The sequence below is a fragment of the Macadamia integrifolia genome, chromosome 13, assembly GCF_013358625.1.
Source record: "Macadamia integrifolia cultivar HAES 741 chromosome 13, SCU_Mint_v3, whole genome shotgun sequence".
Taxonomy (NCBI): domain Eukaryota; kingdom Viridiplantae; phylum Streptophyta; class Magnoliopsida; order Proteales; family Proteaceae; genus Macadamia; species Macadamia integrifolia.
Window position 1 is genome coordinate 28,243,426 of NC_056569.1, and position 23,247 is coordinate 28,266,672.

Below are 23,247 nucleotides of genomic sequence, written 5' to 3' on the forward strand. Positions count from 1 at the left end.
GGACCCAAGAGGAGTTAGAGGGAGTGGGGAAAAACCACATGGAATTAGTTTTAAGGAGGTAGGAGTGAACCCAAAAGACCCAGCTACTGTTTTGTTTGGACACGATCTTGAGGATGTTCGCAGAGTTCTCCTCTTTCATTCTTTTGAGCCCAGACCTGCTTTGGATTTGTGAAGGCATACAGAAGCCCATCTTAGAGGGTGGAGAAACTTTGCAAAGTCCACTCCTTTCCAAAGGAAGGAGCTAAGAAGGGATTCGATAGCTTTTATAGTGAAATGAGGAAGGGCAAATATTCCGGACCAGTAAAGGTACATAGATTGGAGCACAAATCTAATGAGCTCCAACTGACCTATATAAGAGAGAAGCTTGCCATTCCAAAGAATTCTTTTCTTCATGAGGTCTAGTAAGAGGGTACAATGGTGGGTAGTAAGCCTAGCAGAGATGAGGGGCAGCCCAAGGTACTTTACTAGAAGAGAGCCTAATGAGAAGCCAATAAGCTCAAGGAGGTGGGCTTTGGAGGCATCAAGGACACCATAGAAGAAAATGTGGGATTTAAGGAGGTTGATATGGAGTTCTGAGAGGCCTTCAAAGAGGAGGGTCGACATGATGGTTGAGATGGAAAAAGGATCAACATTGGAGAAGATCATGAGGATTGAGGTCATCGGAACAGGAGGAGGGTTTTGCATTTGGGATGGTGGTGATAAGGTGCAAGTTAGTGGAAGATTGAATAGAACTGGAGAGCACTTCAAGGGCCAAGAGAACAGAAGGGGGGAGAGGGGACAACCTTGTCTAATACTAGCCAAGGAGGAAAAGTAGCCGGCGGGCTCCTATTGACTAGAACAGAGAAGCGGTGGGAGGAGACGCAAGAATGGATCTAGCGGACAAAAGAGGGAGGAAAAGACATGTGGACCAGGACTTTGGAAATGAGTTCCATTTGATGGAGTCGAGCTTTATAAATATTTATCTTAAAAAATGCAGGGGGGAATGAGCTTTCCGATCAAGGCCTCTGACAATCTCATGGCATAAGATAATGTTGTTAGCAATGCTTCTTCCATCTATAAAGGTTGATTAGTTTGCACTGACTAAAGAGTCAATAACCAGCTGATGATTATTGGCCAAATTTAAGCGATGAACTTGTAAAGGAGATTCCAGAGGGAGATGTGTCTAAAATCATTTATGGAGGAAGCATCTTCTTTCTTAGGGATGAGACAGAGGAAGGTGTGATTTGATTGAGATTAAAGAAAAAGTTGCGGATATGGGCTAATAATCTACTAATAGGAAGAGAAGAAGCCTATGGTAAAGCCATTAGGCCCAAGAGCTTTGTTGGCTTTGTGGGAGTGGATGGTAGCCAAAATGTATGGATTAGAGTGGATGGAGGAAAGAGGGGAGAATATGGTCCAGGATAAATTTGTCGATCAATCCAGGAGGGATGAGAGGCTGAGAGGGAAGAGGGGAAAGGTGAAAGTTCTTAGAAGAATAGGTGATAACTCCAGATTTGATATCATTAGTGTTGGAGAGGGTGGAGCCATTGCGGGAGATGAGTAGAGGAATAGATTCAACATAGCTCTAGATTTCATGGACCTATGGAAGAAAGCGAAGTTTGAATCCCAAGTTCCAACCATTTAATTCTATATTTCTGGCTGAGAAAGCTCTTTTCTTGAGCAATGAGGGAGGAAAGATGAAGGGAGAGCTTTTTCCTCCTCAGCAAGGGCCGGGTTATGAAGATCTGAATTGAATAGACTCAAGCTTGTCTTTACAGACGGAGACTCGTGAAGAGATGTTCCCAAAGGAAGAGGAGTTCCAGGACTTGAGAGCAAATTTGACATTTTTGAGCTTCTTGGCAAAGGTAAGGAGGGGAGAGGGAGAAGATTGCACAAGAATGGCCAAAGCATCCCGGACTATGGATAGGAAATCTTAGTGAGAGGACCTTATGTCGAAGAATTTGAAAGGCTTGGGGTCAAAGTAGATGAACGGCCGAACATGGAGGGAGATGGGATTGTGGTCAAAGATGCCTGAAAGATCAAAGGTGGCATGGGAGGAGGGGAAGGAGGACAGCCAAGCTTCATTGACATGGACCCTGTCAAGTTTATAGGCAACTCTATCATGACCATTGGGACGGTTGTGCCAAGTAAGCTTAGTACCAGACCATCGGAGATCATTTATGCCTATATCCTTCAGACAATCATTGAAAGCTTCAACGGAGGTGGGAGCAATTGAGTCGCCTCCTGATTTTTCATGGCCAAACCGAACATTAAAGTCTCCTACAAGCCCTCAAGGGAGAGAACTGTAAGAGGGGCAAAGGAGCGGAGATACAACCACAAGGAGGGCCTTTCAGTGGAGCGATTCAAGGCATAGATGATGGAGAAGAAAATTTATTGACTCCGAAGGGATCGGAGATGGTGAGGTGGATGGACTGGAAAGTAGAGGAAACCGTAGAGACATAGAGGATGGAAGGGTTCCAAAGGACCCAAATGCGACCATTAGGGGAGTGGGAGTAGTTAGAGAGGAAGGACCAGGAAGGAGCGATAGAGGCAGCAATTAGGAGGCATTGGACTCAAGGACTCTGGTTTCAAGAAGGCAGCAGAAATCGGAATGGGCAGCGGGAATGCGAGAATGGTTGATGGAGTGCTTGGCCGAGGAATTCTCAAAAGCTGTGACGTTCCTTTTCAAGCCTAAAACCTACAGCAATTGCAGCTGGTATGGAAAACAGAATTTCTTCCTCTCCTCACAAACAGTTGACCTTTTCAGCTCAACAGCATTTGAGGCAAGAATCTTGGTAATTGTGCAATTTACATTGATCTTCCAGTGTTCCATCCCAGACCTTGAAGTGTAATGGACATCGGATCGGTATAAGGACAAGTGGGTTACACCGTTACAGAATTAGAAAAAAGGTAAAGACAGACATTGGGCCACCAAAACGTCTTAACATCAAATGATCACTGATGAAAATTGTATCCTTATGGCCGGGGAAAGAAGAATTGTGTCTTTTTAGAGACACCCTTGACCCAAAAAATTTGTTTTTGGCTGGGGGGGGGTTAAACGTGGAAGTATTTTCTTCCTTCAACACAATATATGCATTTCCTTGACAGGAAGGTTCCAGTACTAGACAGGCTCCATACTGTTGTATCTTGGTCTTCATAAGTTGTTTTCCTTTTCAACAGTTGAAGAAGCTGGAACATTTGATTGAGCTCCCAATCTTTCAGATCCGGATAGGGGACAAGGGAGCCATGAGGCTATGCAAAACAGTTATTCAGCAACGAGGGCATATTCTTCCTGGCTGTTTCTCAACTATCTAAGAGAAAGAATCTCCCAGTGGAATATCAGGAAACTATTGTTCGTTGGTCCTTCTACAAGAAGTTATGGATCCATCCCCAACATCAATTCTGATGTGCTGCTTGAAAGTAGAGTTAGCTGCCGTTATACTCTTCCTCAGGCTGCTTCTGAGAAACCAGTCTATCTCGTTTCCCATTCATCTGCAATCTGATGTGGATCGAGCTTGCAAAAGAAGGGGCTTGTTGATTCCATCAAACCAAACCAGTCAGCCCCAATGTTGGCCTATCAAGCCAACCCAAAACCAGAAATTACTGTTGACATGAATAGTGATTTGGTCTTTTTTGGGTTTCCTTTTTATAGTTTCTTTGCTAACAAGTAGTTAAAATTCAGATTTAGTCTCTAGAAAGGTCGTTTATTTCTATGTTTATTGTTTCTTAGTCTCCAACCTTTTAGTTTTAGCAATAGAGAAGTCTAGTTTCTATTTTCCATTTGTTTCCTATTTCAGATCTTTCTATGAAATTGAGTCCCTAACCTCTACTATATAAAGAGGCATTGCTGTAACACAAAGCAATGGATTGATTAATGAAATTTTTTGTGAGCCATCCTTACTACTTAGACCTGAGAAAGGTTTGTTAATCAACTGAGATAGTTGAGGGTGAGAGACCCAAGCTGAGATAGCCATCCCCTATCCCCCTTTCTTGCTCCATCGATTCTCATCATCTTATTTTTTTTCTTCTTTTGGGTGAATAAATAATTCATTACCAAAGGAGAAGAAGATACATACAAACCCCAAATAAGGGGAGGGAGAAGAAAAAAAAAGAGGTAAAAAAAAATCCCAGATCTCAAGAAGAATCTAGGATTTTGAGCACAGAGCTAGAGAGCTCCTAGGAAGCTATAATGTGACAATTTCTAGGGGATGAGGAACAAGTGGAAGCAATTTGATGCAGAATTGAGGCTGAACCGGGTTGACCCTTCGGGCAATCTCAGTCGAGACGAACCGGATCTGATTTGATTTTTTTGGGATTAGTAGAATATCTTAGGATTTACTTTATTTAGGAAATAATGAGTTATTTTATTTGGGAAGATATGTAATCTTTTATTTTTGGGTAGTTCTTAGTCAATCAGGGAGTTAGCAGTTTGAGTTTATTTTGTTTCTAATTTCATTAGTTAGAATTTAGGAAGTAATTAGAAGTTGCTAATTTTAGTTTTAGATTTTAATTAGGCAAGTTTTAAATTCAGTTTATTATATAAAGGCATGTAACCCAAAGTATTAAATAGATTTTGAATGATGAATTGAATTGAAGGTTTTAGTACTAGGTATGGTGCAAGACGTGACCCCTTTCCACCTCTTTGTGCTATTCTTTTCTTCTCCCCTAAAACTCTGAGTTTGTTCAGGGTTTTCTTCCTTTTTTCTACTGGCCCTCCATCAAGTGGTATCAGAGCAAATTTTCTACGAAATCCTTTACTCCGATGGCGTTTCCCCCTTGAATTTATTACTGTTATTGAGGAACTTAAGAAGAAATTTGATGATGGAATGAAGGAACTTCGATTGGAATCTTGGAAACTTCGATCATATATTCAAAAGCTTACCGAAAGTACCAAATGCTTCTGTGATAAGGTGTGCAACATGATCGAGGACGGGTTAGTGGTAGACAAGCCGGTTGACATTAGACGTGACGATCAAGATGAACTTAACGGTCTGATTAAGGTTGCATTTGAAGAACTGATTGATTGTCGACTTTCAGTTGTGAAACCCCAACGTCAGATTCCAATCAAAGTCATATCATTCGTTGGTGACCATCAGGACAGGTGAAAGCACGATGTGTTGGATTATAGCCCTATTAAAGCCAGTGATCGTGGATGTTGATCGAGTGGTCCTGATCTTCTCCTTCTTTAAAACTCATGGACGAGTTTTTCTTAACATCGGGGGAGTTGATGCAGAATTGAGGCTGAATCGGGTTGACCCTTCGGGTAATCTCAGCCGAGACGAACCGGATCTGATTTGATTTTTTTGGGATTAGTAGAATATCTTAGGATTTACTTTATTTAGGAAATAATGAGTTATTTTATTTGGGAAGATATGTAATCTTTTATTTTTGGGTAGTTCTTAGTCAAGTAGGGAGTTACCAGTTTGAGTTTATTTTGTTTCTAATTTCGTTAGTTAGAATTTAGGAAGTAATTGGAAGTTGCTAATTTCAGTTTTAGATTTTAATTAGGCAAATTTTAAATTCAGTTTATTATATAAAGGCATGTAACCCAAGGTATTAAACAGATTTTGAATGATGAATTGAATTGAAGGTTTTAGTACCAGGTATGGTGCAAGACATGTGACCCCTTTCCCCCTCTTTGTGCTATTCTCTTCTTCTCCCCTACAACTCTGAGTTCGTTCAGGGTTTTCTTCCCTTTCTCTACAGGCCCTCCATCACAACTTTTGAGATCTAACTTTAACATCAAAGGATATGGAGCTCCAAATCTTTCTAAGAGGCTGAGAGTTGGAGGTCCATTTCCTATGATTTCTCTCCATTCAAATTTGATTAATAAAAGCAGAGAAGGAAAGCTTGCCACAAAGTCACAAATGGTCTTCCCTTGGAATGTCATATCTATCCAGATCCACTCCCTATGCAAAGGAAGAATTCTTCTGTTAGACGGCCAGCATTTGGAGAGGATGAATTTCCAAATAGAAGAGAAGAGGAGACAGGGCAAGCAAAGAAGAGATGCTCTATGTCATTGTGCTCAAAACCGCATAGATAGCAAACCGGGGAGATTGGGATCCTTCCTTGGATGAGGAAAGCTTGCGTAGGGAGGCAATTCGAAAAAACTCTCCAAGCCGTGAAGCTTTGCCTAGGAATATGATGCTTGAACTAGATAAGTATGTGCCAAGGGGGCGAAGGCCCATGGGATCTGACAAATTCCTATGCAGCCTTAGCACTAAAGAGCCCATTTGAGGAGTGGATCCAAGTAATTGTATCATTTCTCGTTTGACTAGCTGTTGGGAGGACATGCAAGGTATTCCATATTTCAGCAATCTGAATAGAAGGGGTAGGAGGAGTCCATGATCCTGAAGATAATATGTTTGCAACCTTAGCATGCTTTGGGAGCCCAGAGCTGTAGATGCTGCGGGCACTGGACATGGGAGAGGATCCCCATAGGATGCCATGTGTCTAGCTAAAGATAGGTAGAGGAGCCGCCCCCAATATGAGAGGAAATAGATCTAGAAGCAATGGTTATGAGGGAGATGATCTTGCGCCACACGTAGGAGGCATTGGAGGAGATGTGCACTGTCCAAAAAGTATCCTGCTTGAGCATATAAGAATAGACCCAATCCACCCAAATGCTTTTCTTTTTGGAAACCACTTTCCAGATCAGCTTTAAAGTTCCCGCATAGTTGACATCTTTGATGCGTCTCAGACCCAGACCCCCTTCTTTTTTGGGAAGACAGACCTTAACCCAACTAAGGGGACAAAGGAATCTAGAGGATTCTCATCCTTTTCCTTTTTTTCTTTATCTTCTTCTTTTTTTTTTTTTTTTTTTTTTTTTTTTTTTTTTTGTTTTTTGTTTTTGTTTTGTTTTGTTTTGTTTTGTTTTGTGTTTTGTTTTGTTTTTGTTTATTTATTTATTTTTTATTTATTTATTTATTTTTATTCTTTGTCTAATGTTTAAAGTGAGATTGTAGCCCTCAAAGATTGCTGATCAGAAGACACACAAATTCTATCGATCCAAGTTTCAGGGTTTTCCCGGGAAGAGATTTTGAGTGTGTATCTCCCATACCAGATCTCTAATTGTTGCAGTATTTTAGGGGTTTGTTGAGGACCTTGGGATGACCTCTCGATCCAAAATTGAGCATCATCCAATGCTTCCAGCTTTAGTTCTTGAAGAATCACCAAAAGTTTCTTTTCCATGCAACCAACATCTCTCTCGATCCAGACAGCATGGTTTGTTCAAAATTTTGATGCTCTCTCCAATATAGATCTCCATTCCATCCAAATTTCAGCCCCAACAGAGCCCCTATTTTGATGAGATACAATGCAAGTTTCAACCAAAATCTGAATTTTTCAGACCTGTTCTTACTGTTGAATATGATCTATTCTAAGTCTTATTGGAGTTTATGATGGATCCTTCTGGGACTGATTACCCTGGTAATTAGTCTGACATTACAATCCCATTTAGGTGCAAGAACCATCCTACAAGGACTATTAAGCTCAGTGCTAAACCTCCACAGTTATTTCAATAAGAGGGCTATGTTCTTATCCCACTCTCTTTGGAATTTCAATCCTCTTTTCTCCTTTGCACCACAAAATTCATGCTATCCCACTGGAGAAATTCATGGTTTACCTCCGTTTTTTAGGTGGTGGGGGTGGGGTGGGGGATTCAAAACTTAGCCCTCTCCTTGGTCATATTTTAGTTTTCTATTCTAATAGCAGTATCTTGATAGTTTTAATTGAAATACATTATTAGGGGAAAAAAGGCGTACCTAGTGCACGAGTCTCTTGGATGTGTGAGGTCGAGGGGTGAGAACTACAGAGTCTTACCCCGAGAATGTCAACAGGCTGAGGCTGTTTCGACCACTTGACCACCAGGTCGCAACATTCGTTCCTTATCGTTGGACCAAGCGCACCCCTTTACCTAGGGAAAAAAGTTATTCAATTTCTCGAATTGCCCCTTTATGGCCACAATATGTCCGACTTGTAAGCTATTGTCATGTCATCGTATTCATAATTCCAAATAACGAATAAATGCCTCTTTTTATGCCGAAATCTATTTATCCAGGAAAATCATCAATATTTTACAAATATCATCGAAATTTTTAAGATTATGATTACTTCTCAATGGGATTTTGGTTTTTGGCCCTCAAAAATGAAAAGTTGGACAATAGTTGGCAAGTATTTTGGTGAAATCACAAGCCTAAAGTGATGCAGCAACACTACGATGAATCGACCTATCCCAGAACCTGGACCAAGACCCAGATCGAATTTGGTCTTCAAGTTACTAATTTGGGATTCAAGAATATTAGAATATGCTAAGGTTTTATTTTATTTCATAATATTTATTTTCTTTTATTTTAGGTTATTTTAGGGCAGTTATTAGGTAAGTAGAAATTTTCAGTTGAGTTTTATTTTGTTTCTATTTTACTAGACTTTAGTTTAGGAAGTAATTAGGATTTTCTATTTGAGATTTTATTTTGATTTAGTATAAGTAATGCGTGTAACCAAGAAATTAATGAGTTGATTATTGAAGAAAAAGAAAAGAGTGATTGTGAAACTCCCCCCCCCCCCCCCAATGTGGCTGTCTCCCTCACCCTCTCTCCTTTCTTCTCTTTCTATTTTCTTCTTCTTCTTCTTTTCTCTTCCTTTTCTGATTTTCTGCTCTGTTCCAGCAGCCCATGGAAACTGGTTTTTCTCTCTTGTGAATGGTCTATTTGACCTAAGATTTTAACCGTAGATAACCCCTCACTGGGCAACCAAACCTTTACAGTTTCTTGCCCTAGATCTAATTCTATTGTGAGAAACAAAATCTGCAACGCAGGCTACCTGAAACTACCGCCTAGATCTGAGTAGCAGAACTTTTGTTCCCCATCTTATGCTTATTCTTGGTGCTGCTTGTGTGGAATCTGTAGGTCCTGGATGTTGATTTTATGCCTGAAATTTCAGATCCAATCGGCTAATACCGAAGCTGATCTTCCCGTTGAAGGCTCCTTGTCCCTCCGCCTCTGGTTTGAGCTGAAGGTTGAAGAAGACAGTCCCCAACAAGAGTCGTGGGCTTGTTTTGCTTATTTAATAAATTAACCCTTTATTCCCATATTGCCCTCACATTTTGACTTTAACCCCCATTATCCTTTCTTTCTATTTTGCTTCCTAATTTACCCCTTCACAATAATTCCTAATTCCCTTTATATCCCATTATTTGCTTGAACCTCTATTTATCCATTAAGATTCCTTTTTATTTACAAGTCTGCCACCCTATTACAAGAGTCCAAATATTTACAATTCTGCCATCCTATTTTTGGGTTGTGTCGTTGAATATTTAAGTGGACCCACATCCAATTGGGTTGTTTCTCTTGGGGCCCACCAGCCCCTCATTATCTGGTATCAGAGCAAATTTGCTGTCAACTTGTTCATCCCGATGGTTGCTTACGCCACCCCCTCATTTGAACAGTGGACTTGGTTGCTTCAACAGAGCGAAGAAATCTAAGAACCCTCCAAGCTATCCAGGCTGTACAAGAAGCACAAGCTGTTATCCTCCAGAACATTACCACAAGACTTGATGCCAAAGAGACACTCATTCTGAACCCAGACAAACAGCAAAGCCACATTATTCATGATACTACGACGCTGCCTCGTGAACCAAACTCCCTCCAACAGAATAAAGAAACCTTGAAAGCTCTCCAAACTAATCTAGAAGTGCTTAAAGCTTCCCATCTAGAGGCCATTACAACAAGCTTTGCTGCTGATGTTAAAGATGAACTGAATGATCAAATGAAGGATGCTTCTGAAGAACTGGTCAATGACTCGATCTCATTTGTGAAGCCCTACCATCCGATTCCGATCAAAGTCATATCATTTGTTGACGACCATCAGAAGATCGTGACCGTTGATCCCGAGGTGTGCTAGATCTTTACCCCATTGGAGCCATTGATTGAGGATGCTGATCGAGTGGTGTTCATTCTCTCCTTCTATAAAACTCATGGACAAGTTTTTCTAAACAACAGGGGAGTTAATGCAGTAGCACTCCGATGGATCAACCCAAGCCTGCTCCAGAACCCGGACCAAGACCCAGATCCAATTTGGGCTTCAAGTTACTAATTTGGGATTCAAGAATATTAGAATATGCTAAGATTTTATTTATTTGAGAATATTTATTTTCTTTTATTTTAGGTTATTTTAGGGCAGCTATTAGGTAAGTAGAAATTTTCAGTTGAGTTTTATTTTGATTTAGTATAAGTAATGCATGTAACCAAGGAATTAATGAGTTGATTATTGACGAAAAAGAAAAGAGTGATTATGAAACTCCCCCCCCCTGCGTGGCTGTCTCCCTCCCCCTCTCTCCTTTCTTCTCTTTCTATTTTCTTCTTCTTCTTTTCTCTTCCTTCTCTGATTTTCTGCTCTGTTCCAGCAGCCCATTGAAATTGGTTTTTCTCTCTTGTAAATGGTCTATTTGACCTAAGATTTTAACCACAGATAACCCCTCACTGGACGACCAAACCTTTACAGTTTCTTGCCCTAGATCTAATTCTATTGTGAGAAACAAAATCTGCAATGCCGGCTACCTGAAACTACCGCCTAGATCTGAGTAGCAGAACTTTTGTTCCCCATCTTATGCTTATTCTTGGTGCTGCTTGTGTGGAATCAGTAGGCCCTGGATGTCGATTTTATGCCTGAAATTTCAGGTCCAATAAGCTGATCTTCCCGTCGAAGGCTCCTTGTCCCTCAGCCTCTGGTTTGAGCTGAAGGTTGAAGAAGACAATCCCCAACAAGAATCGTGGGCTTGTTTTGCTTATTTAATAAGTTAACCCTTTATTCCCATATTACCCTCACCTTTTGACTTTATCCCCCATTATCCTTTCTTTCTATTTTGCTTCCTAATTTACCCCTTCACAATAATTCCTAATTCCGTCTATATCCCATCATTTGCTTGAACCTCCATTTACCCATTAAGATTCCTTTTTATTTACAAGTCTGCCAGCCTATTAAAAGAGTCCTAATATTTACAATTCTGCCATCCTATTTTTGGGTTGTGCCATTGAATATTTAAGTGGGCCCACATTCAATCGGGTTGTTTCTCTTGGGGCCCGCCGGCCCCTCATTATAAAGTCTTTAGGTCTGACAGTTGATGTCTTCTTTTTGTCTTGATAATTTTGCTCGGCTTCAATTTGATGATAACATAACGTTAATCTTGCAACCTTCCAACTATTATATCTGTTGAAGACAAAACTTAAACTATTTTGGGCTTGCAATCCACTGGAGTCTGGCTAACAAGTCAGATTTTCATTTTTGAATTATATCTTGTGAAGATTTTATCAGAAGCAGCAATATGAATATACAGATGTACAAACCAAAACTATGAGACTCAATAGGAAGTTTGTTAACCGTTCTTCTTCTTCACCTTGTCTTCATCGAAATAAATGTAATTTGGACATGCTAAAAGCTTGCTCTGTATTTCTATCCTCCCCCGTATAGTTTCCAGTCTTCGTATTTGGCATGATAGCTTAACATGTTCTAGTGTATGTCTTTTCTTTTTCTGATGAATTTTATAATTGAACTGGATGAATTTTTGTATCTTTTTTAGAATGGTAAATTTGTTGAATTACTGTATTTTTCATGAAAATAAATAGATTCATCTTGTCATAGATTTTCCGACACACTCACATGAGCACTAGTATTTTGAGGTTCTCATGGTACTTGTTTCACTTTACAGGAACAATCTCAAATCACATCAATGGGTAAAATGAGAAGTGGAAACATATCAAGTATGGCAGCAGTAGAGCAGACCCGTATGCTTGCACATACATTAGCTCAGAATGAGGACCCAAAGTTTCAGGTTTATATGCTTTATTAAAAGTTGGTTTTGTTTTTCAGGCATAGACGCATGGAATTCTTCATCATGGCATAGTTTTCTTTTAATTTGAATTTGGCATAGGCTGATTTTTTTTCCTTCTTTCATTTCTCGACCCATTGCTTATTTGAGATTGAATTCAATTGGTTTCCCACGTTCCTGTCGAGGGGTTGCTAACCTAAAACTCGTTGGAGATGCATATGACCCATTTGTTGGCTGAACTGACAACAATTGAAACCTTCCCTGGCATTGTGCGTGCTAGTTCTACATTATAATGGGTGCAACCAAGCCCGTCTCTCGTTTCAGTTCAACTAATTTTGTTTCTTGTTTTTATTGGATTGTGCTTCACCCATTTGTTGTATGCAGAATTCAAAGTTCCTTCAGTTCGTCTCCAAGATGAGTCGTGGTGAACTTATCATTGATGATAATCAGGTAAAACCAGCTGGGTTGTCTGCCTCAGGTGGTTGGGTTGAGGAATATCAAGGGCACTACAATGGGGTTCCTAATTCATGGGCTGAACAGTTTGTACCTGATCAGGTAAGTAAATACTATGTGAAACAGTTAGTTCACTTTTTCTTGGATTATTTTAATCCAAATCTTGTAAGTTTGTCGCTCTAAGCTCTCCCAACCCCTGGGCGATTGTTAAGTCATTCAAGTCATGTAATATTCTGTTCTGATTAATTTTCTCATAGAAAGGAAGCACATGTTCTTAAACAGGAGAGTTAGGAAATTGGAGTCTGAGAGACTTTGGCTGGATGGTAGCTATTCATTTACCTTACAAATCTTTTGTTTCTTATTCTACTTTTCATTCAGATTCACCATGGAACTGATAGATGGGTAAATGAGTTCACTGCTGAACATGAGCAAGATGGATCACTTGATGATAAGTGGGTCAATGAGTTTTCCAAGTTGCATGTTCAGGATTGGGCAGAAGAATTTGGGCATCAAGTTGGTGAAGGAGCTTTGGAGGGTAGCTCAGCTGATAACTGGGCAAACGCATATGACGAGTAAGTCGTGTCAATACTTCATCAAAATTTTTTATGTGCCTTGTTTCTCCCGTGAGGCATATTTTGTTTGGTGCTGTTGTTTTTTGCAGTTGAATTCTGTGTATACTTAAAAATTTATGTCTGCAAGATTGAAAACTTCTTGAAGCAATTATCTCCTTGATGCATTTCGGGAATGTTGACAAACGTTTAATGATCTAAAGAGGAAAATTGAATCAGAGTGTTGTTCTGGGCTTCTTTTTTTGATTCATCCTTATCTTATAATTATGTGGAGAATCCATTACTTGCAGTAGAATATTCCATAACTTATAAAACGTGAATTTGTAGATCAATTTTTTGGTGGAGTTTCAATTGACTGGATACTGTTTCCAAAGATTTTTGTTATTAAATTCAGTGTTGCTTTGATTTAAAATTGGAGTTGAATTCTGTATTGGTTGATTGGTGGAAGATCTTAGTTTTAATTGCGACAAGAAAACACATAGATCCAATGATGCAGTGAGGGTATTGTGATGGACTATTGTAGGAGTATTGTAGAGTATGCCTAAACTAGTGAACCTTAAGAAGCGAGTGACTAGGTGCAATAGTGGAGAGGGAAGCTACTGTTTAGGGTGAACGAGGAACCTATTTGGACTAGAAGGTGAGGTTTTTGGGTTTAGATTAGGGTTATGGTTTAAGGAATTAATGAAATAAGTACAAGAGAAGCTATCCACATAAAAAAAAAAAAAGATGTTATTGAAGAGAGGTTTTTTGTGAAATTTGTAGCGTTTGGTTGGTGAGTTCTGGTGTAACAAAACGGTTTACAGAAACTCAGATATCTATCCAAGAACAATTTGGCCAGGGTTTTGATCACTTCTGGTTAGGGTTTGAAGATTGATGTATTCAGGATTAAAAGGCATTGGGTTTTGTGGGTGACGTAGATCAAGAGAGGTTCCAGCACAAATATTTGTGCCAGAATAAGGCAGAGTTCCATTTTAATGGGTTAAAAAAGTATCCTAATAGGTTATATGGGTTCTGTAGATACGTATCTTAAGTACCGGTTGTGTACGAACCATACACATGTAATTCAACTGTTCGGAGCTTGATTGTATGTATCGAGTATCGGTATGTATCGATGAGTATCGGAGTGTATTGGCTGATACTGTACGATACACACTAATAATCCTTGATACATAAACCAAAAAGAAAAAAAAAAAAAAAAAAAACATTAATCGTATCGGTGGGTATTGTATCGATGTTTATCGATACCGATATGTATTGGCCGATAGGGTCGTTACACACCGATACTTTAAACTATGACTGGGAGACATTAATCTCCTTCGAAGTAGTTATATGGATTTTCCTTTGTAACTCAAAGTATTGAGCATTATTCCCTACTTGAGAATATATTTCCTTGGATGCTTTCTAGATCAGAGCAACAACATCTAGCAATAGATAAACCCGAGCAGTAGAGGGAGTCATCGAATTCAGAAGGTAGGACATAACTAAGTAATTGGCAGCATGCCATTTATTCTGAGGAGTACCAGTAGTGGAAGTGATGCAAGAGTGTTTCGATGGATTGATCCGAACCCGTTTGAGAATCTGGACTAAGAACCTGGACCATGGCTGGTGGTTGATCAGTGAGATATTTAAAATATTTATTTTATTTGGCAAAGATATTAGACAAGTAGGGGTATATATGGCATTGAGAGCTAGAGGACAGAGAGAATTTTCTTCCAGACCCAAGAACTGTCTGGAGGAACCGGGACAGTCCAGAGAGAGTGGTGCTTGTGGTTGTAGAAGTGGATCCAGTTAACCTAGATGCTCGTGTTTGGATACGATTTTCCAAATGAGCCTGAGAATACCCGCTGAATTGACATCTTGGATTCTCCAAATGCCAAGACCCCCTCGGCTTTGGGAAGGCAGATCTTGCTCCAACTAAGAGGCTGCAAGAACCTGGAGGTATCCGCCCCTTTCCAAAGGAAGGAGCAAAAGATTCTTTCAATGGTTTTGATGGTGGTGGCAGGAAGGGAGTAGACACTAGACCAGTAAAGGTACGTGGATTGGAGAACCGAACGGATGAGGGTAAGGCGGCCAACATAAGAGAGCAATTTGCCTTTCCAAAGCTATAGCTTCTTCCTCAGGATGTCCAGCAAGGGGAGCAATGATGGGAGGAGAGCTTGGAGGAGATGAGAGGGAGCCCCAGATACTTAACAAGCAGGGACCCCAAGGAGAATCTGGTAATGCCAAGCAGGTGATCTTGGAAGTCAGGGGAGACTCCAGAAAGGAAGAGGTTGGATTTGAGTAAGTTGATGCTGAGACCAAAGAGGTTCTCGAAGGATCGAAGAGAATCCATAATGGTGGAGATGGAGAGAGGATCAACTTTGGAGAAGATCATGATGTCATTAGCGAAAGCAAGGTGGGTGAGAAGGTTGGATTTGCACTTGGGAATAGGAGATATCAAGTGGAGGTTCGTGGCCGATTAGATGGATCTAGACAGGACCTCCAGGGAGAGGAAGAAAAGAAAGGGAGAGAGAGGGCAGGCTTGCCTAATTCCTCTCCCAAGAGGAAAATAGCCAGCAGGGGGTTACCATTAACGAGGACAGAGAACATGGGAGAGGAAATAACAGCCATGCTTGATTTACTGTACTCCTATTTTTTGTTGGTCTAGGCTTATTACTGTACTCCTATGTAGGGGTGTCAACCGGTCGGGCCGGTCCGATTTTGGTCGGGCTTAATCGGGCTTGAAGACTTTTAAAGGTTGCACTGTGTCCGCCCATATAACTAATCGGGCTTAGTTAGTGAGGGCATGGTACACTTTATATTCGGTCGGTCGGTCTCGGGCTATAATCGGGCTACTAAAATCAAGCCTTAATTGGGTTTTAGTCGGTCCTTAACCGGGCCACGGACATGTTTAATGTTAAACGGGCGTAACCGGTTTTTAAACGGGCCTTCTTTAAGTTGGGAAAAAGAAATGAAACAAGAAGTTTCTCAAAGATTCTCATCACATGATTGAGAAATGAAGTTTTTAAAAGATTTGATCGATTCGATTCCTCTTTCTTTGAACTCTGATAAAGTGACCAAACTGTCAAGACGTTCTATATATATTGTGTTACCAACTAGAAAGATACAATTCACATTCAGCCATCAAGTTTTAAATACCAAACTTTTAATTTGGATCATGATTATTCCTTTATAGCATTTTAAATCGTGGCAAATAAATGGTATAATTATGGTTTGTTAAACCAAAAAACCTATCCAACTGAACACTGCCGAATTGCTTGAACAGTTGCCATTGTTGCAACAGCTTCTGCATCGTGTTCTTGGTTGCCAGGTGCTACCTTATGCTTCACTAGTCAAGTTTTAAGGATGGGTCTGCATCCTCCATAATGCTGCTTGTCTTTAACATAGTAAAATATTATCTGCCCTTCTTGGTAACTATATCATTATAATACTTATTTTGGAACTTTAATGCTGCCGCAAGGAGCAGCAGTTTATAATTTTGTCCTTCAGTTGGCAGTTTCAATGGTAGGTTTGTTGGTATAAGCTTATCTTTCTGAAGTTTAAGAGGAATTTAATATTAAACCATGACAGAAAAACTTCGATCGGTTTTAATTTCTTTCCCTTCTTCTCCTTTTCCTATTTCACTTGGATGGAGTGCATAACCCTCTCTCTCGAGTCTCGACTCTCGATGCCACCAATAGGTGCAGATACACCCTGAGAACAACCCCGGACGATGGGAGAGGACTCAACAGGCGGCAGCGGCAGGAGATCAAGATTGGGTCCAGAGAGGTTTAGTTTGGAATCGCTTAACTTGAGCACCTCAATTTTGTTTAGATGGCAGGGGATGAAATTGAAACCACGCATCGAAGGTGAAGCAGAAAATAAAAAGATGTAGAAGAGAATCCAATACCATTCCAGAATTGATGTAGTTAGTCGATCTTTTCATTTAAGCAATGCCGGTTTTATATAGATACGAAAACAGAAAAATCAAGGAACAGGGTAATGAAAATGGAAGATCCAAGTAAAAACGTACCTAGAAAGGCAGCACTAACCAAGTTTCACTTTTCCCCTTGCAGACAGTGAAGAAATGCTTGGCAACAATGGAGAAACACAGCCGTGGCGCTGCCGGCGCAATAACAGTCGGCCAAATTGATACGAAGAGTGCTTGGAGTTGGCGACAATGGTGAAACACAACCGCCGACAATGGTGAAACACAACCACCAACAACAGTCGACTGTCGGACAAATAGAAATGAAGATTGCTAGGCCTTGGCAACTGGCGAATCGGTGACAATGGAGAAACACAGCGGCGGGCGCAGCGCAGTGTCAAACGAAGAGGAAGGTTGAAGAAGGAGACCGACTATGGACGAGGGTTTTGCCTTTTTGGTTTCTTTGTTTATTTTTTATTTTTAACTCTTTCATATGGGGGTAAAATAGGTATCCTACAACCGGGTCGGGCCAGGCCGGTGCAAAATAGACTGGTCTCGATCGGGCATTAATTGGTCGGTCTTGGTCGGGCTCCTGATGGTCCAAGTATCAAGAGTTCTCGACCGTTTGCCCGACACGTTTAATAAATGGGCCGGGCCGGGCTGGGCCGGTCTATAAATGGTCAGTTCCGTTGGGTCGGGCCACGAATTGACACCCCTATTCCTATGCTTGAACTCAAGTGTCTCCAACTCTAGAAAGGCATGCTCCTATCTTTTGTTGGTCACCTAGAGCTCATCTAATTGGTTCTTCAAGCTTCTTACATCTACTGGCATGGTATATATGGGTTGCAAAAGTCCACCACTTGTAAGATTGAATCCATTTTGGCCTCTTTCCTTTGGAAAGGAAGTGAATGCTCTAGATATCTTCGTCCTGTTAGTTGGGCTACTGTTTGCCTTACTAAAGCTAAAATGGGTTTAGGTTTGAGGCAGATCAAGGATGTTAACTCAGTTGGAAGTCCTCTCTAGATGTTTGCAAGAGAGGAAATACAATAATTTCCTCTCGTGGTATCATCAAGCTAGTTTGGAAGCTTGTCACTAAGAAGAAGAGTATATGGGTTGACTGGGTATACTGTAACTTGCTTCGGTCTGATACGTTCTGGATAGTGAGAACCCCCTCAGATGTTTCTTGGGTGTGACACAAGATCATTTCTACCCGCTCATCTATCTTTGAAGCTATTTCCTCTCAGATCGGTGATGGGGGCCAATACCTATTTATGGCTTGACCCTTGGCAACCCAAGGAATTCTCTGCCATGCCATAAGTTCCAGAATCATCTATAGTTTGGGTTTGTCCAAGTTTGCCCTTGTGGCTGATATCTTATCCTCCGGCATTTGGACCCCCCGGTTCAATCCTCGTCCCAGCTTACAGATATTTGAAACTCATTTCCGGTCATCCCGGAATCTTAGGAGGGAAGGCATGATTCTATCCTCTGGAAGCCTACCTCTTCAATGCTCCTCACTGCAAAGGCTGCTCGGGAGTTTGTTAGAAATCATGGCCCCCCTTCCCTTGGCACAAACTCATCTGGTTCAAGCATCACATTACCCATCAAAGCTTCACGGTTTGGAGAGTCTTCTCAAAATCCTTGCCTACACAAGCTTTCCTCATACAGAGAGGCATTCCAGCGGATCTTATGTGCTTCCTTTGTGGTGGTAATGAATTGGAGAACATTGAGCATCTCTTCTTTGCTTGCACTGTTTTCTCCTCTATCTGGAAAGGGATCCTTATCAAATGCTGGCAAGCAAATAGGAGAATTCTTCCACTCAAAAGGGAGTGGATTTGGATGGATTTGACATTTCAGGGAAAGTCTATTTGTGATACTATGGGAAAGCTCACCTTCTATGCAACCATAAACCAAATCTAGATGGAAAGAAATCATAGGAAATAGACCTCCAACTCTCACTCGCTTGTAAATTTGTGGGGCTCTATCTCTTTTGATGTCAAGGCCAATATTTTTCGGATTTCAACTACTTGTAATCCATCCCCTAGAAACTGTGATATTGTAAATTCCTAGGAGCTCCCTAGCTCTATCATCAGGAATGGCCCTCTTCTTTGAGTTTGGGCTTTTGTTTCTTTCTTTCTCCCTCCCCTTCTAAGGGGCTGTATGTTTTTTCTTTTCTGCTTGGTAATGAATTATTCATTCACCTGAAAAAAAAGTGTAGAGGCAGAATAAGGGCCATGGGCCCATGGCACATGGAGTTTGCAAGCTCCTATTGTTGAAGAATTGGGATTTGAAATTGATGGCTCCTTGAGACTGTATTGTGACAAGAAGTTTTTGGAGTTTCCTTAGGCTTTTTGTCAGCATCCAGTAGGTGGAGAAGACTTGGTGAAATTATAAAGGGCCATTACTTAGTGCTGCTCCTGCTAATGCGGGGTCCCAGGAGGGTTGAATTTGGAGATGGTCCTAACCTTTGGAACTTTTTTGCACTCAGTGGCTGCTCAAGACTCGAACCTGGGCATTTTCCTGGCTGCCTGAACCTTGTACCATTGCTCCAAGCAGTTGCCCCTATTTTCTGATATTACGTGGAATGAAAACAAGAATTGTCATTCTTTTCCAGCCTACTGTAGGTGATTCAATTCTCTGAAAAGAAACCTCCTAAATACCTTGTGTTGTGGCATATTTGGACTACTACGTTTACATTAAAAATTTTTAATTTTATGTGGAAAATATTGAATGATGAAATTAATGCACAAAAAGATGGCATGAGTGCATTGGAATAAGTTACAGGCAACGAGGAACAATGATAATAATATAATATTGATGATTGTCCCAAAATTATAGAGATGAACAATGGGGTCACTTGGCAAAAGACAATTGCTGTGTACATATCTTCCCCTTTTTTCTTTTATATTGACTTCAGGAATGTAACAGGCTGTGACAGCTTTATTTTGGTACAAAATACAAGTCATTTTTTGTTCTATCTTGATATAATCTGCTTATTGAATGATATTTCCTTTTCTTTTTATCTGCATATTTTTTTCTTTATTAAACCTGATAGGATTGTAATGATTCCTATAAACCCCATAAACCATTGCGATTTCATCTTTCAAATGATGGCATAGTTTACAGAATTTTATGTTTATTGTGTGACTCTGAGGTTTGCATACTTTGTGTACACCATTTGACCATTATATTTTGTTTTATTTTCTTGAATATATATATCCCCTCATCCATAAATAGGTTCCTAAATGAGCAAATAGCTGTCACACAACGGTCAGATACATCACGAGGGGTATACGTCTTTTCTGATTTGAACCCTTATGTTGGTCATCCCAATCCATTGAAAGAAGGGCAGGAGCTGTTTCGTAAAGGGCTACTGAGTGAAGCTGTTCTTGCTTTAGAGGCTGAAGTTTTGAAGAACCCTGATAATGCTGAAGGTTGGAGGTTACTTGGAATAACACATGCAGAGAATGATGACGATCAACAGGTTATACTCTGTAATTTATTATCACTTTATAAACTAGATTCAGATCTACACCTACTTCTCCATTGGCTTTGCTGAAGAGTTTTTACTTAATATATATTCGAATTTTCTTTATATCTTATTACCTTGTGATTCTAGTAAGGGTCTTCCTGTTGAATATGCATTCTTTGTACTTCCTCTCTCTCACTTCATCTGTACATCAACATGTGTGCAGAGACAGGTCTTCCTGTTGAATATGCATTCTTTGTACTTCCTCTCTCTCACTTCATCTGTACATCAACATGTGTGCAGAGACAGGGAGATAGGGGTCATGCATATTCTGAATACACTCCAGCAATGCTAGTAACTGGAATACATATGCATGAGAAATCTTATAGTGCACTTAGCTAACAATGATGGATACCACATTACTACTTTGTTGTGGTTTCTGACCATCTACTTCTACATTAAATTTATATATGATTAAACTGGCATAACTGCTTGGATATTCTAATTTAGATATGTTTTTCAATATGATGCATGATCTTTGTTGTTATGATCACTTGGTGACCTGGTGGTCAAGCGGTCGAAACCCTCTTGACATTCTCAGGGTAAGGCTGCGTAGTTCTCGTCCCCCTCGGACCTCGCACATGCGGGAGCCTCGTGCACCGGGTAAGCCTTTAAAAAAAAATTATATATATATATATATATATAAAATCCATGACTCCATTGCGAGTTTGCGAATTAGTGGTCACGGGTTTGGGTCAGGAAACAGCCTCCTTGCAGTGGGGGTAAGGCTGCGTACATTATGACCCTCCCCAGACCTTGCAGTAGTGTGACCCTTGTGCACTGGGTATGCCCTTTTTAAACCCTAGACTCCCTATTTAAGGGTATTTATATTTTCTCCCCAACCCATAATATGTTATGTTGCAAGATGAATTTTCTGATGTCAAAATATAATATTAATTTCAGGAATATGTAACTTCTCCTGCAACCTATTGTACACCAAGTTAAAAAGACTTAATTTTCCTAGTACTCCACAAAGATTCTGAACCTTACTCTCATACTACTTTTGCACACGGGATTATTGAACTATTGTGCATTGGTCAAATGGGAGATAAGCTTACAAGTGAGGAGCGTTTGATTTGTGAGGTTTTAATTATTTATTATTTACAGATGTTCTTATATATAGTTTGATTTGTGGGCTTATGTATATTGGTGTAATCAGAATTTTTCCCATGTTTTATGGGATGGAATTGCCTTTTTTAAGGGAATGGATCCAGTTGAGAATAAGAAATTAGGGAATGATTCAACTTGTCAGTAATGACAGGGGTCTTTCTTATTTATAAGAAGATTACAATAAATCTAACAAGGAAAGTAGGGTAAAGCGTCCCTATCTGCAAGACGATTGAGTGTCCCTATCTACAATACTTACTACGGTAAATAGTAAATAATAAAACTTAACCAAGGTAAAAATAAAACTAACTACGGTAATCTCAACACTCCCCCTTAAATTGGTGCAAATATATCATACATGCCCAACTTGGAGACAAGGGAGTGAAATGCCTTATAGTGAACAACCTTGGTAAACACATCAGCTAACCGATTTGCAGTACTAACAAAGGGAAGGCAGACAACCCCTTGGTCAAGCTTCTCTTTGATGAAGTGCTATCAATCTCAATATGCTTGGTCCTATCATGCTGAACAGAGTTGTGGGCGATGTTGATGGTTGCCTTGTTATCACAATACAGACGCATAGGACCTTTTACATTAACTCGAAGATCACTCAATAGGCTCTTAAGCCAGACCAGCTCACAAATCCCTTAGGCTATTGCACGATATTCGGCTTCAACACTAGATCGAGATACCACAGATTGTTTCTTGCAATGCCAAGTAACAAGGTTCCCTCCATGGAAAGTACAATACCCCGAGGTAGATCACCGATCATAAATAAATCTAGCCCAGTCAACATCAGTAAAGGCCTCAGTCTTCAAGTGCCCCTAATTAGAATACAAAATACCCTTTATAGGAGTAGATATCAAGCACTGTAGGATCCGTACACAACATCAAGGTAAGGTGTCCTGGGATTATAAAGAAAATGGCAAATAATACCCACAGCATAAGCAATATTAGGCCTGGTGTGGGACAGGTAGATCAGAAGGCCAATAGGCCTCTGGTACGGCTCTTTATCAACAGAGTCATCCATTGCATTGCTTAGCTGATTATTGGCCTCCATAGGGGCATCTGCAGGCTTGTACCCAAGCGTACCTGTCTCACTAAGGAGATCCAAAACATACTTCCTTTAGGAAATGAAGATACCTTTATTAGATCTAGCCACTTCAATCCATAGCAAATTCGGATTCGGGAATTATTCGGGCGGAGAATTATTCGAAATAATGCGATTGGTTAATTTAAGGATTCGGTCAAAAAAGCGGACAAAATAAAAATTGGAGTCGGATTCGGATTCGAGAATTATTCAATTAAAAAAATAAAAGTCAGGCAAAAAATTCGGATATTATTTTAATAGTTTATTGTATATTTTTTATTTATCAAGTTATTAACTTGATTTGTATACTTACAAAGAGCAAATTACTTTATACAATAAAGTAAAAAACTATGAAAAAATTGTCATTGAGTGATGGAAGCAATAGTGATTGTAATCCAATTTCTACTCATGAAATAGATTAGGCCCCAAAACAGTGAATGCAAGATTACAACTACAATAAAACAAATAAATAAATTGACCACGAAAAATTTTCACTATCCTTTTGCTTGGGTTCACAAGACCCATATTGCACTAAGACGCACTAATTTTTCAAAATTAAAGCAACAATATAAAAGAAGATTGATTGATACGGCGATATGAATCTGTTCTTGTCCCTCAGAACCTCAAATTATCCATCAATGCTTGATATCTCCCCTATCTTAGGATGAACTGATGAAGTTATGAGAAAGAAATGAAACAAAGAGTAGATTTGTACGATTGTTACAGAAGAATTAGGTGGAGAAAAAAGATGGGAGAAGGAGGCGGAAATTTAGGGGAGAAGAAGATGAAAAA

General features: G+C 40.0%; 1 protein-coding gene across 2 annotated transcripts in view; it reads left to right on the forward strand.

Annotated features, from left to right (window-relative positions):
• The window catches only part of LOC122059534 (peroxisome biogenesis protein 5-like), a 59,348-nt gene that overhangs the window by 5,966 nt on the left and 30,135 nt on the right, over nt 1-23,247 (forward strand). For both annotated transcript variants that reach the window (XR_006134074.1, XM_042622371.1), the window contains exons 6-9: nt 11,684-11,806; nt 12,188-12,358; nt 12,635-12,828; nt 19,967-20,213. Coding sequence is in view for 1 of the 2 variants with exons in the window: in XM_042622371.1 (XP_042478305.1) it covers nt 11,684-11,806; nt 12,188-12,358; nt 12,635-12,828; nt 19,967-20,213 (735 nt within the window). In the remaining variant the exon portion in view is untranslated. The remainder of the gene's footprint in view (nt 1-11,683; nt 11,807-12,187; nt 12,359-12,634; nt 12,829-19,966; nt 20,214-23,247) is intronic.